The 14571-nt window shown below is 47.1% G+C and overlaps 1 protein-coding gene across 1 annotated transcript; it reads left to right on the top strand.

Annotated features, from left to right (window-relative positions):
- Positions 1-4061: 4061 nt before the first annotated feature.
- Positions 4062-13962, top strand: LOC135913352 (uncharacterized). Its single transcript, XM_070535877.1, has 5 exons — positions 4062-5083; positions 5615-5715; positions 5853-5971; positions 13506-13645; positions 13785-13962. The coding sequence occupies exons 1-4, from the start codon at positions 4473-4475 to the stop codon at positions 13635-13637; spliced, it is 963 nt and encodes a 320-aa protein (XP_070391978.1). The 5' UTR covers positions 4062-4472; the 3' UTR covers positions 13638-13645; positions 13785-13962.
- The last annotated feature ends 609 nt before the right edge of the window (positions 13963-14571 follow it).

Raw genomic sequence — 14571 nt, 5'->3', positions numbered from 1 at the left:
TATCATTTGGATATTGCTTTTGAAGGAGTTGGCGAAATATTCCGACATCATCCCTTGTTGGCTGGCAGTTTATGGAAGCCATGGCTGGGGGGCGATATAGTTTCTTTGGCTGTGTGTTTCTTTTCAAAATGGCTTCCCGTCGTCCATATTATACCGCGTTATCCAGATATGCTATCGAACGGTGTGTATGAATGAACGTGCTATGCCGAGCAAGTGTTAACGTGCCAGTCTGTGTGGAAGTTAATGGTGAACAACGACATGAAGAGATCTTTATTTCCTGAAAACAAGGAGACTCGGATCCAGTCAATTTCCACCACATTGCTCGGGAATAAATTCGTGCCTATGGCAAGCGTTGCATGGGAAACGGAACGTTACTTGCGCCTCACCTTGTCGTTTTTAATCGCACTGTTTGCCATACGAAATGTAACGGTCAATAAAAGCGTGCCGTCGTTCATCAACAAGAAGCAGCGTAAGCTCCCTGTGGGACCCATGACGGATAAATAACTTCAATTCAATTTATCTGATCGAAAACTTCGCGGAATGAATAACGGGTAAAAACGGAATCAACCGCTTGACGAGACCACTGCCCGAATCAACCTTTCGTAGAGTCTGTGGGTTGGTCTGTCCGTATATCCGCACACCCCTAAGCACTTTTTCTCTCGTAGTCTTTAAGGCCCTGAACGCAGCCACAGCAGCTGGTCAGCATTCGCCACAGACGGCCGGCGATGGCTCACTTGCGCACCTTGGTTGTGCATCCATGTGCTCGTCATTCATTTTAAGACAAAAAAGATATCGTACACCGACACCAGGACAGGCAGCGTTCTCGACATCTTGACATTGTGTGCGCTAAGTCGCGACATCTCTACCGTTATCGCAGTTTCTATTAGGAAGTGCGTCCAAGGCCGCGATAATGGGATGTTTCTATTCCAATTATATTCCTTATTTCGATCCGCCCGCAATAATTATCACCGCGATCGGCCAGTCTTCGGTTGTGTAGATGATAAGAAAATCACGGAATTGAGTAAAAGGAATCCCTGCACATCACCGGCTCATGTCACTTCAAGAAACAAAAAAAAAGGAGTTCAATTATTGACAGAGTTGATGCCGCGATGTAGTACAAACGATGTTGACTAATCACTTGCACAGTCGATGGCCGCGCTTGTCTGAAATTTCTTCTGTCTTGATTCGAGGCCACCATGATGAAATTGCGGCCTCTCCCGAACATGGGAAGAGCGGCTCCAAAGACTTTGAGTGAGATGTCTTCGCATACGCCTAGGAGTTCCGCGCGCGAATTGTTGCTGCCTTTCTATTACAGAGGCTCGCAAATCACCGCTTCGAGTTCGGAGAACTTCAGAAAAATGTCTCTCTCTTTTTTCCTTAATCCCAACATGGAAAATCCCCCATTGGATTCAAACATCATGAAAAGGGGCGAAAGTTGTATCCATAAAAAAATACAAGACTATCTCTACATCTTTCAGAAAAATGAGTTTCGCAAATCGGGGCTTACCTTCGCAAAAATAGAGTTGGCAATAGATGGTATAACTACAAAACGAGACAGGTTTCATTAAAGCTACGCAACAACCAACACTATACCAAACATGCGGGATGATAATATTTAGGTTTTCCGGATTTTTGATTTCTTTAAATCGCCTGTTGCAGTTGACATAGTCGCAGTCCTTGAGCTGGATTAATCAGAGAGGCGGGCATAGTCGCTGCTGAAAGCGAAACACATAATCTGCTAATTTTAAAAAATCATAAGTTAGCTTCTTAATTAATAACATAACGGCATATAATTGCAATTCACAGATTGCATCAAGGTGTATCCATTTGGAATAAATTTCCATAATGACACCAGTTTTGAGATATGCGCCATCAAGCTCGCAGTGAGAATTCACTGTTGTTTGACTTTTTAACTAAACGCACGTCTACGCGTTGAAAAATAGAGTAACTAGAACGCGCATGTATTTTGTCCCACACTTTGGGAAATTATAAATCGAAACTGGTGTCATCCTGGAGATACAAGTGGATATGCCTTGTAAATTCACCGGCTACGATTCCTAAATCGCACTACATGCCGTAAATATTTATGAAGTTTATTAGTGAATTTGTGTTAATTATTCTAACATGTGTGTTTTGATGTCTCCTTCCAGTAATGTCCGCCTCTTCGACTAAGCCAGCTGAAGGACAGGAAATACGTTATCTGCAACAGGCATTATGTTAAAACATTCCGGAACGCTTAGACATGATGACCCCGTATATACGGCATCTAGGATACATACCATGCCTATACAGATTCCTCTAGTTTAACACAATCATCTACTTCAGCAAGAGTTATACCACACTTCAATAACGAACAATCCTCTCGTGCAACTTCGTCAACAATTATATAACAGCTTAACTATTCGCTATCTTATGCGCGATAATATTTATAACTTCCTTAAGAGAGGGGCGAAAGAGGATAGTTTACATCTCCTTCCAGGCTTAGAGTGACAGAAAGCTGAGCTAGTTGGTAAGGATTCATTATGCAAAATAGAGGTGAGGCGTGCAGACAGGACACAAGAGAAGAGAAGTGGACAACACGAACGCCGACTATCAACTGAATGGAGCACAGAGGCGAAAAAGAAAGAAGACACAAAACTAATCTGCGCAAGCTCGATCAGGAATGGTACACCACGTGTCAGTCGGGTACACGTGCCGGTCTACGTGAGAGATAACTGTTAAGGCGCTTAATCTCTTCCTTGTGTAAAGTAATCGAAGGCTTACTCACGCACGCACTTCTGCCATTATAGATATGCCAGGCCTCTACCATAAGACGCGTATTTTCATTCCTATGCCTGTGCAACATCGCGCATTTATCTATCTCTGGCGTGCAGTTACAATCTCGGCAATGTAGCGAAAGATTAGAAGGCGATCCACTGGTTAACGACCTTTTATGTTCCATTAGCCTCTGATTGATACACCGTCCCATTTGCCCTACGTAGAACTGGCCACAGCTAAGGGGAATTGTATAAACCACACCCATATGACAGTCAGTAAAACTGTTGTTCTTATTTTGCTTCTGGACAAATATCTGTTCGTTTTTTTTGCCTTTTACCTCCTTCTTTTTCCTCAGTACGGCAGCGCATATCTTACCTAGCTTATTGGGAGCAGTGAAAGTAACATTAACATCATATCTAGTTGCAACATTTTTAAGCCTGTGCGACACTGAATGAATATACGGAATAGCCACTACTCTTTTTTTTTGCTATTAATTACTGCTTTCTGTAATCGCGTCCGTCCCCCTCGAAACCGACTTCTTTAGGCGCTCAGCCGCAGTGGCCACTGATACACTAGGATAACCTGCTTCATTAAAACATTGCGCTCATTTTGTGCATGCAGGATCTGGTCGAGAAAAAACTTAAGGCACGACATGGCAATTCCGTTTTTTACTACTTAGGAATGCTTGGATTGAAAGTGTAGCAACGGCTTCGAAGATCTTGGGGAGTACTGCCAGCAAACATGACTTTGTTCGAAGACCAAGGAAATGTCAAGCACCAGCGCAGAAGACTCGTTCTTCTGGCCTCCTCTTGTTATCCACGACTTCGGGTGCACTTTTATTGCTCACCCCTTTTTTTCTTTATTTTATCTTTTCTTTGCGATTTATTTATTTTTTCCCGCCCCCTCTATTGTATGGGAGAAGCAAGCGAAGGGTGGTGAGGCCTCGTTAATTCACTGCGTCGGTTCTAACCACTTTCTCCCTCCCCTCACCATCCTCTCTTCCAGTCTAGCTAATCTAGTCGAGTATCTAGCTTCCCTCTGGCCTTACACATTCGTAAAAAGGCAGGCGCTGCTTTTGCGAGAGGTCACGGTGATTTGCTACTGTCAAACGCAAAGGTGCCATACCATCTCGTCTTCTTTATTCTCTGCCATCGATGCTCTTTCCGAGAATATACACCTGCTGAATCACCATAACTCAGTTTGCAATACAGCAGGCCATCGACCTTGAAGTGTCCTTTCCCGCCGGTCATACGTCCTCCAAAAAAGAAAGGGGGGAGGGGGGGGGTACAGGCTCGTCCAGTATGTCAGAACAAAGGAAAATTTCCAGACAAGTTTTTCGGCCACCTGCGGTTCGAGGGAGAGGAGAAAATCGTAGAACGAGGACACGCCTATGTTGAAAAGCCAACTAAGCTATACACCAATGGGCACCAATTGAAATCGAACCCGTGAGTGGGCACGTGCCAAATACTTTCAAAGCCGTCAACATAGCAAAAACAAGCAATGCCCATGCCTTCTGCAGTAGCCCACTTCCCGAGCACGCCATAAAACAAGTCGCTGCACAGCAAACGGCAGCTACTCGACCATCGGAGACCTACTGAAGTCGCGCTCCCTGCGACACACTCCGCCAACTCCACCTGTGCCTCGAGGATGGCGTCTTCGGCCGTGCTTCTACCTCCGCTGCTGCTGGGCTCGACCCTAGTCTGTACGGCTACGCCATGCTTATGGGAGTCGGTGGCAAGCTGTCGACGAGCAGCAGCGACGATAGCAGCAGCGACGATAGCAGCAGCGACGAAAGCAGCAGTAGCAGCTCTTCCGGCAGTGACAGCGGAAACAGCGACGTCGCGTCGGCCGGCCCGTCCCAGTCAAAGGACGTCAAAAGCGTGCCGTCCACTTCCAGCGCCGCTGCCGTCGTCGTTGGGAGCGAGCCACTGGCCGGCCAGTCCCAGTCGAAGGACATCGAAAGCGTGCACCCGTCCACCTCAGGCACCACAGCCGTCTTCGTTAGGAGCGAGCGACCGGGCGGAGCGTCCCAGTCAAGGGACATCGAAAGCGTGCCGTCTACCTCCGGCACCGCAGCCGTCGTCGTTAGGAGCGAGCCACAGATCTGGATTCAGCCAAACCTCGTCCGTCCGGCGGACTTCCCTAGTGACCACCCGGACCAAGTTAACGACTGGAGCGATTGGCCCCAGTTCCCTCCCAAGAAGAAGGTGGATCCACAGCGGGCGATCGTGGAGAGACTGCCGGCCATGCTTCCCCATGTCATCCTCGTCAACCAGCACGAGTTCCCGCTGCATAGGATAGAACTGCTGATACACACACAGGGCAGGCGAGTGTTTTTTACAGCCGACGCGGTTGCGCGCCATTGTGCAAGGGGCCGATCCCAAAACGGTTCGCTTTCAGAAGCGTTGAAATATCCTACTCCACAGGTTAGCATGCTGGCTTCTGTTGGCATGAGCTTTCCGAACATACATTAGCGTTCCTGCCGAGAAGCCTCACCTTCCACATCGTGGTGTACATGTTGGTCTGAAAAAAAGACAGTGGACAGTAATGACACGAACGATAATCACCGTCTCAATTTGAGAAGGTATCCCTGCAGTTTACACCGATTCAGCAGTGTTGAGGACAAGCTTATTGGGTCACCCATGTTCATGGCAACAGGCAACGCGTAATTCAGATTCTAGGAACAATCGCCTATGCACGACCCAGGCATATTGCTGTCTGTTCATGTCTTTCTCAGCATGGCATCGTGCAATCATCGTGTTATAGCTGCTCGTTTCGAGACGTGCTTGCGTATTCATCGCGTGATAATGGTGTTCGTCAAAAATAACCGTGCCTCGACTATCTCCCTCGCATGCAGGTTCATGAAGCCAGCGCCTGAGTTTCGGATTACAAACTTGGTGGATAAGTGGCAGTACACGGTCTGGCTCACCTTCACGGATTACACTGGGCGCCAATGCGGTAAGTGTGAGCGAGACGCTATCGTCGTCGGCCTTATCGCCGCCTCCCGAGAGAGGCGTTTTTCTTTACATTTTTGTGTTTGTCTGTTTGTGGCGAAGTGAATTTAAGCCCTAAAGTGTATCCTTGGACTTGCGCAGTTGGTCAGTACTGCCACCCGGAGTCACCGCGGCCCGGTTTCTGGTTGTACGGCCGGGTGCTGTCTTTTTCCAAGCTCAAGCTCTTCTCCAACGAGAAAAACATCCCGAACCCGCCTCCGGTAAGAGTTCGTTCACCGCTTCCACATTTTAGTCGCGATTGCTAGTTGGGTCGCCGTTCGTAAGGTGCACAATACTTGGCGAGTTTGAAGAAGCGTACGCTTTGCACTAACACCCTGGTCAGAAGGCTCTGGGTTTTACCAAGCTCTAGTGCCGTAAATATTCAGTCTAGTGCAGTGTGCTATCGCTCAAAGCTGGCCCGGTGACATTTGGGGAATCCGTGAGCAAGACATGACGGCGTGGGTGCTACAAGTCGTACTGTCCTGTACTATTTTTTGTTAGCCCAGGGAGGAACGGGGTCTTACAAATATACTCGTCGCTACCTGGGGGAGGAGGCTATTCTACAAGTGGCCACCTAGTCGACATTTCCATTTCGTCTGCTGCTGAATTGGCTGCAGCCGCCTGTTTCCTTCTGACGCGCACTCCAGCCCAGCTAAGCAGAACTTTAGCAGTGGACGAAATCGACATGTCCATTTGTTGGACCCTTACAGAATACTCCCGTTCTCGCTTCCTGATTTCTGGCTGGTCACTACGTCTTGTTTAAAAAAAATGCGGAACACATGACCAAATGCCCCCAAGGAGAAGAAACTCTGATTACGGTCATTTTCGCTGTTATAGAAGCAGTATTCAAGAATACGAATTCTTTGTCGGTGATAGCAACCGATCGCTGACTTATGCATATTTAAGCACGCCTTATTGCATGGAACGCTTCTGTATTTTGACGAGTTCGTTTATTTTTACTCGAAAACAAAATATCAGTGTCAAAAACTACCGGTTCACAATGACATAAGTTGCAGTGGTTAGACAAGTGCGAACGATTTTCTTTCACATTCGCACTTGTCTAACCAGTGCAACCTATGTCATTGTGAACCGGTTCGCTGAACCGTATGTCATTGTGAACCGTCCTGTACATCGTCCTCATCCTGTACAGCCAGAGTAGGAAAGAGCAAACAATGAGTTCATGATCAGACAATATTTACCAGACATTAAGTCATTGCGAACGCTGTGAAAACGAAGTATTTTTATGCTTCGTGTTTATAGGAACTTCAAGCGAACCGCATGACGCGGCATAGCTAAAGTATGCAAGAAAATCGTTCTTAAAACATTTCACGTCGTTACTGCTCGCGCAATAATAACCTGCCAAATGCGGCGTAAGAAACTGAAGTAAAAGAACATCAAAATAATATGTTTATGAAGAATGATAGAAAAGAACGTATATTCTAATATAATTTGGAGACAGATGAAACTTCAACGCAGTGCTGTCTTGAGGAACCGCTGTTCGCTATTTGTGCCGTGTGCAGTTTAAAACACGGAGGGTGCCAATATTAAATCACCTCACACGACACTGCATCGCAGCTGGCAGAGAAGCTGCAGAAACGTTCACATCACGGAACGAAGAAAGCACTGTGGGCTTCGCAAACACGTTGCTGGTCGGCTTGCAACGATGAATTACCCACAACACAGCATAAGCATAAACAGCAGCAAAAATTGCTAGATTGCTGCTACAATGCGCGACGAAACGCCTACATCTTTCCGACCGTACCATGCCAGCGTCACAAAGGAACCGATGGCGATTCTTCGTGATTTGGGAAAGTACGCTTAATTCTGCAGCACGCAATTAAGCGTAGTACGTTCCTTCTCCCAAATCACGAAGAATTGCCATCAGTTCCTATGCGAAGCTGGCGTGGTACAGTCGATTGCGACGGGCTCTTGCTTTGCCTCCACTCGGACCATGTCAAATTTGTGCGCATGCGCGAGATAGGCAGGTGTCATTCTTTCCATCCATCCTCTTCGCCTTGACCGCCGCAGAACTGAAGCCCCTTTTTACGCCGAAATATTCCCCCCTCCCTCCCGCCTTGGGATGGTATGACTCACACTTAGACATTCGTCGCCTCTCGGTGAAAAATGCGGCCGGCTTTTTTGTGCGCACTCCTTTCTGGGAACTGCACTTCGAGGAATGTACCTCGTGGCAGAGGTTGAAAAAATAACACCTGACAAGACAGCCTGCTCAATTTTGTTGTGCATTTAGGGACTGTATATTTTTATATTTCGAGGCAAATATTGTTCTGAAAACCGGCTTTTTTTTTCTCCAAATGTAATAAACATAGAAAAATAATGTCGTATTAAATAAATTATGTGGTTATCCTATTTTGCGCAAGAACATCCATTAGCGCTTGTCGCTTTCAAAGACAAAATTTTGCTCCAAGGCGCCCAGCGCAAAATAATGCTGAAGCCTGTTGTAGCAATATTTTTATAGTCAAATACATGTCCGAAGCGTAGTGGCTATGACGTTAGCAGTTTTCAGGCGCCCGAAGCACGGCAGAATCATGGCCTTTGATATCCTGGCTATTGGTATCTGGAATGCCATAATTACGGATGTCATAATGACCGCTTGTTGGAGCTCAAAATTTTGTCGCCGTGTTGTGAAGCGAAATCACTGAATATTAGGAGTGCGTAAATATTTATTTTCAATCTGTTTTCACACACAGCAAGCTATCATCGCCGTAAAGCAGATCAGTTAGCATAGTTACTTTGCCTTCACTTAGGTGCAACGTCCTCTTAGTTACCTTTAACGTGCAGAAGCCGTCGGTAGGAGGCAGGGACGAAAGCGTGCGAATAGGGACGCGCACAAAGCTACATTTCTTTTTTATACGGTAAGGGTAATTTCATTTTTTTTTTCACAGAGACGTGTTACCTGCCCAGAGTCCAGGTTTTTCTTTCTGTTCTACCTGTGCGCTTACTCAGGTCGACACTCGCGCTCACTCAGCAGCAGCTGTATTTTGCAGCCTTCTGGATATTTGAGCGACAACGTTCCAGCGCCGTGTTACCATGAGTTCCGGCTCTTTTTCTTCTTTTTACCAAATACCGCGACGCCCCTGTGCCGACACGTCCCAGCTTAGGGCGTACTATTCATATCGCGGAGTGCACTGATCCGATTACCTCGTTGCAAAGCTAATTGGCGGCCTTGCAATAGCAGTGCGGGTTAAGGGCCGATTTACGCTCGAGCCCCACACCACCCGCCTGCCCGTACCACGCATGTGGTCGGCTGAGAATTTGCGCATTTCGCAGACTGTTACGCACATTTCGGTTTGCACTGCATGTGCGAGCCCAGCGTAAACCAATATTTGTGAACCAGTGTGCGAAATGTGCAGTTTTCTGCACGACCGCACGCGTCACGGCTCAAGCGTAAATCGGCTTTTAGTTAACCAGCCCTAAGGCCGGGATGAAGCTGGGCAGCTGGTGCGCGGCCTGCACAGTTCTCCGCTATCACACCGGTCAGGTGGTGTAGCGCAAACAAATTTCTCAGAGTGTGCTGACGTCACCGCACGCTCACGTAGTCCAGTAAAACCTTTAAAAAGATTAGTTCTAACAGTTTACGAACATGTTTCTTTAAACATTTTAGTAGCACTCCGTCAACAATTCGCTACCGACTTGGATTGGGGCTACGATTTAAAACAAAGAGCTTGATTCCTGAGTATGTCACATATCGGCATTAATGTGTGTTAGAAAAAATTACTTCCCTTCTAAATAGTTACTTCCCTTTCTAAATATATTTCGGCAAACAGTAAGAGCTGTGGACGTACTGAGGATACATGTCCTTGAGAAAAAAAAATTTCATGATGTATAGTAAAGCATTCTTTACACAAAAGTAACGAGCCTTTTGACGCAGTGCTAAATTTGTTGTATAGACAAAAGCTAGAAGACATGTTGACGGGGAACTTAAAATATTCTATGTGAAAAAGTATGAAGGAAGTCTTTTAACGGCTTATTTAAAATATTTTTATACAAAAGTAATAAGGAAGTCTATTGACTGTGTATTAAAAGTATTCTTTATACAAAAGTAAGAAAGAAGTATTTTGGCAGTGTATGAACAAATGTTACCAGAATGTAAATGTAAATAGACTGTCAATAAAGTAAATAGAAAGTTGGTAGAAGTTCTAAATAATGTTAATAGGCATTTTTGTAAAGCTTACTCGCACTACCCACGGACACGTAATTGTACTGTTTAATCTTCACCGTCCATAGAAGCCTTCTTTTTCGATGTCTGGAACATGAAAAAAATCGCCAGCCATTTGTCGAAGTATTGGAGAACAGCAGCGCGCAGCATCTGGTAACCTTGCAAAATTCACAACGCAGTGGCCGTTGAAAGTGAGATGGAAAAAGCCGGGCGGCGCAGAGACGATCCGTTCCAAGAATGCGGCCACCCTGCACGGAGCGGGGCAGGAGGCGCGCATTGAGGCACCCAGCCTTATATTAACGCGATAGCGTTAAGGAACTCGTGTCGCAGAAAAGCCGGTGTCGTCGGCGTCGGCGGCGTTGACCGTGAGCGATAAATCACGGCAGGCGCTTCATAAATAAAAAGCAACTTCCAAGATTGGCCTGGTGGGAATCGAACCCGGGTCTCCGGAGTGTGAGACGGAGACGCTACCACTCAGCCACGAGTTCGATGCTTCCAAGCGGTGCAAACGCGCCTCTAGTGAATGCGGTGTTGCCTTCGAAACGAGCCGTGGAAAGTTATACTGCGGTGTATATCGGTAATTATGAACATGTAACGTACAGAAGTCTCAATTACACGAGTTGCGAAGTGCGTTTCCGCTGAATTTCTTCTGCGCTTTCCGCACACGCAGAGCCATCTTGCGGCAAACACAGAAGACCCCCTCCTCTCAATGTACGGCGCTGCCCCGACAGGAGGCGCGCCGCGCGCGCATTGGGACCGCTGCCAGGCGCGTCGCGGGACTCCCTCTCCCCTGACGACGCTTCGCCGTGCTTCCGGTTTAGATTACTATCTATCTCTCTGCGCGTGCCGATCACGACGTTTGGCTGGCGTAGGCCGTTTCCCCTCCGAGACACCGAGTTCTTTGGTTCGTTTCTTTCGCTCAGGCGCACGTTTCGTTGCCGCGGCGAACGCTCCGTTGCTCGACGCTCACCGCGTGATAGGTGGGCGCTAAGTCCGATGCGGGGCGCATCGTAAGTGATCGCTGTGCCATAGCGCATTGTCTTATACCCCTTGGCGGGTCGACGGGAACGCTGTCGCGTCCCACTCTTGAAGGCGAAGCTTAAGTGTCCTCCAATTTTTTAGCTCGGGCCTAACTCCGACGCGGCCTGTACAACGCAAAAAAAAAAAAAATACGTTTTTCTGAGATCACTCATGGACCGATTTTCACGAAATATGATGCATCCGAGTGATTTGCACTTTCCAGCGCCTATAGGTGGCGCGGAGAACGTTTCAATATGGCGGGGATAGAGGTGATGAGGCGAGACGAAAGCGTGCGCACCTGCAGATGCAGGTGGCCTACGGGCCTCTGGTATCTCTAAGCGCGGTCCTTGACCTTTCCAAGGACACGCAGCGATGCGATGTCGAAGGAGAGGCTACGTTTAACACTGGCCATATAATATGGCGTGGAATACGAGAGACGACAAGCGCGGCTGTCCAGGCCAAGTGACTCCGCGTACAGACAAGCGCGCCGTAAGAGGCCCGCCGCATACTATAAAAGTTAGTCTGCGATGTAACCGGCGCCGCAAAGATTACTATTTCTCCTTACGTTTTGTAATTTATACGCGATGTACGAGAATTGACACCAATCACTTAATCGGTAACGTTCGGGTGTAAAGAAAGCGCAGTACTCCCCTTGCCGCCATGTGTGCATTCAAGACGAGATACATGGCTCCAAGCACCAGTTTAGTTGCGGAATGCTTGTCAAAAATGCCAGATGACACGGAAACATTTCAGTGGTGTCGATTGACAATATGTGAGCGGGACGGTGAGTGTGCCAGCGCGCCCCGTTTACAGCGCGATTAGTGCTTTCGCCTGTTGTAGGGAAGCTCGCATGCTCAGTCTTCACCAACAACCGCTTTAAGTACGCAGTCCTGGCCCTTGTTTCGTGCAGTATTGTCATAGGAGAGATGCTTTAAGACCAAACAGAACAAATAAAAAATCAGAAACGCGTGCGCAGGACCTTAGATCGGTACACACCTTTCCCGACGCCCCTACTCCCCCCCCCCCTCAAAAAGAAAAAAAAAAGAAGCGAATGCTTTGTGCATTGACGGCCTGCTTCCTTCCCACACAGAACGACTAAGAACAGTTGCGGAATACGTTAGCTAGTTTGCAATGATCCCGACGCAGCGTCAGGCACCGTCGCAGAGTATTTACCGAAACAGTGTGAGTGCAGGCAGAAAATTTCATGAACGGTGGCACTTCCGTACTTAAATTTACATGGGAATCTGTGGAAACGGATTCCCATGTAATCCGAAACAATGAAATCCTAAACAACATGCTTTACTCAATTATGACTCATTGAAAAAATACACAATTGCATTCTGCTCAATGAACCCTTGTCCTTAAGTAGAGAGAGAAAGCGATGAGTACTACCGACAGCATGGCACCGGCAGGTTCAATGTGTATGCACCCTTAGGTTGTTTCAGGATGGCCTGCATTGTCATTTCCTTCACCAGTGGAACACTGAAATGCTTCTATCTTTGCGTTTGATTCATTCTGTGCAGGGTTTGTGCAGTGTGGCTTGATAGCACGAGGTTGTGGGTTTGACCAGACTCTGGTAACTAATAGCGACTGGTATAAAAAAAAAATTGAATCCCCATGCTTTCGGAGCCTGTTGAGAGCGCAGGAAGTGCCAGGCCAGTTTTGTACCGAACTAATTCATGAAGTGTTTGGTGCCGTTCATACTATTGTGCATGGCGAACGCTATCAGTTCGCTGAATGCCGTTTAAACTGCTTTACTTACAGGTAAGTGGGCACTCCACTCGGGTTGAGTAGGCTGCCCAGTCACACACTAAAGTATTGGTGCTTCAAGCAGGCTAGATTTTGATTTTACAGCGAAGCTGTTATCCTCTAGTTGGTCAACATTTTTCGTGTTCGCATCTATCGTCAAAATCGTGGACCCATCCTGGCGACAGTGCTAAGACAAGAGCAGTGGCCCCTACCCCAGTGTGGTACAGGCTTCAGTCAGTTAGCAAAATGAAGTGGACAGTGCGTACATTCTCTGTAATCGCTCATGCAACGTATACAGAACAGTATATATTTCAATAAAGAACAAGCGCAAAGCAGTCATTGAAACCACGTAATTGATGAGGCGGTCCTGACAACACTGCGATGCACGTGGTGCTCCCTGCATACATTTCCCGGTAACGATTATTGCTGCGCAAGCTGCCACAGTGATGGCAACAGGCAACGTGAGGAGCGACGTTCCTAGCATTTCGTATGTAAAAGAACCAGCCTAACAAATGACTTCAATGTTGTTGCAGCACCGCTATAGGGGGCAGCGTGCTGTCACAATTGCCATTACTCTCAAGCAATAAAGCATCGCATAACCCCCTTAGCAGTTGCAGTGTTGGTTTTCAACACCTTTGCTGGACCTCCACTTTCGCAAGGCTGGGACGGAGAGTAAATTTGTTCGTAAATATGTATGTCATAAGAATAACGAAAAATGAGCATGCAGTCTGTTCCCTAGACCAACGCCTTCCCTTCCCCACTCCAAACTAAAAGCTCAACACCAGAAACTGCCCTCCTTTGTCTTGCAGATCAGTCTGAGGAGTTGCCGCACTTACCGTATCCAAGTGAATGTTGGGATTGTGGACGATTACGGACACATCATCAGCGCATCGGTCGTCCGGAAATCTGTTGGTGACCGCTTCATTGCCGTCGCAACCTGAAATTCTAGGTGGGTGTCGTGCTTTGCATGAGAGCTGTTTCCTTTCCAAATCTGTGCATTTCACTGTCCTATTCTCACTTTTTCCTCCTGCAGCTGATGAAACCACGTTCCGTATTTTATTTTCATTTTCCTTTTTTTTTGCTTCTAGTCTCAAGCCTCGAGTCAAGAAAACGTTCAAGACTGAGTCACATTAAGCAAAGCCTCCCTCTGATGCTGTGAGCTCAGTGCGTGGCATTTTACCAAATCTCTAACTAACAGACGATGCTTCTTTCTGCTGAAAACTATGGTTTGCTTTAGAAAAGTGGTTTTTACAATAGATGTACTTATGCAAATTTCACTTGCACGACTTTGTTATGACCATAACCGGAAATTGCAATGTCTTGTAGACTTACCTGACCAAGTTATCATGGTACACTTAAGAAAGAAATAGCGATTTGTTTTCACATGAAAAAATAAAATTTCTTGCATGCAATTCCCATTGCTCCAAGCCTCATTCTCTCATGTCAAGCATCTGGCGCGTGCAGAAGCACCCGTAGTATCACGACACACAGCCTCCGAATTTGGAAACAAGGTTTCAAGATAAGTGGGAGGGATTAGGTCACAACTTACGGACCGTTTTATTCTGATGCCCATGTCAAGCTTTAACGAGTTAGACCCAAGTAAATAGTCGCCTACTGAATTGAATTTCAAGTAGGAAAAGAAACACGGCAAACGCTCACCACGTGGTGGTGAAGAGGGACATTTAGTGGCGACTGCCGTGCTCCCTCTCCTTGTCTCGGCAGCGGTCCCTTTGGCGGCTCCTGTCTCTGTAGTCCCACTCAGAACCGGTCACGCCTATAGACTTCCCTTGGCGTGACGATCGCTCTTGTGACCGGTCTCTCTCTCTCAAGCGCGGACGGTCCTTACTCCTGCGCTATTGCAAAACACGCGACAGG

The sequence above is a fragment of the Dermacentor albipictus genome, chromosome 3, assembly GCF_038994185.2.
Source record: "Dermacentor albipictus isolate Rhodes 1998 colony chromosome 3, USDA_Dalb.pri_finalv2, whole genome shotgun sequence".
Lineage (NCBI taxonomy): Eukaryota > Metazoa > Arthropoda > Arachnida > Ixodida > Ixodidae > Dermacentor > Dermacentor albipictus.
The sequence above is the reverse complement of the archived record's forward strand: the minus strand, read 5'-3'. Positions and strand labels throughout refer to the sequence as shown.

What these genes read in the sequence shown, in the direction of transcription:
- LOC135913352 (XM_070535877.1), top strand. Translation starts at nt 4,473, where the DNA reads ATGCTTATGGGAGTCGGTGGCAAGCTGTCGACGAGCAGCAGCGACGAT. An exon ending in TTACACTGGGCGCCAATGCG is followed by an intron (nt 5,716 to 5,852) that starts GTAAGTGTGAGC and finishes GGACTTGCGCAG; the next exon opens with TTGGTCAGTACTGCCACCCG. An exon ending in ACATCCCGAACCCGCCTCCG is followed by an intron (nt 5,972 to 13,505) that starts GTAAGAGTTCGT and finishes TTTGTCTTGCAG; the next exon opens with ATCAGTCTGAGGAGTTGCCG.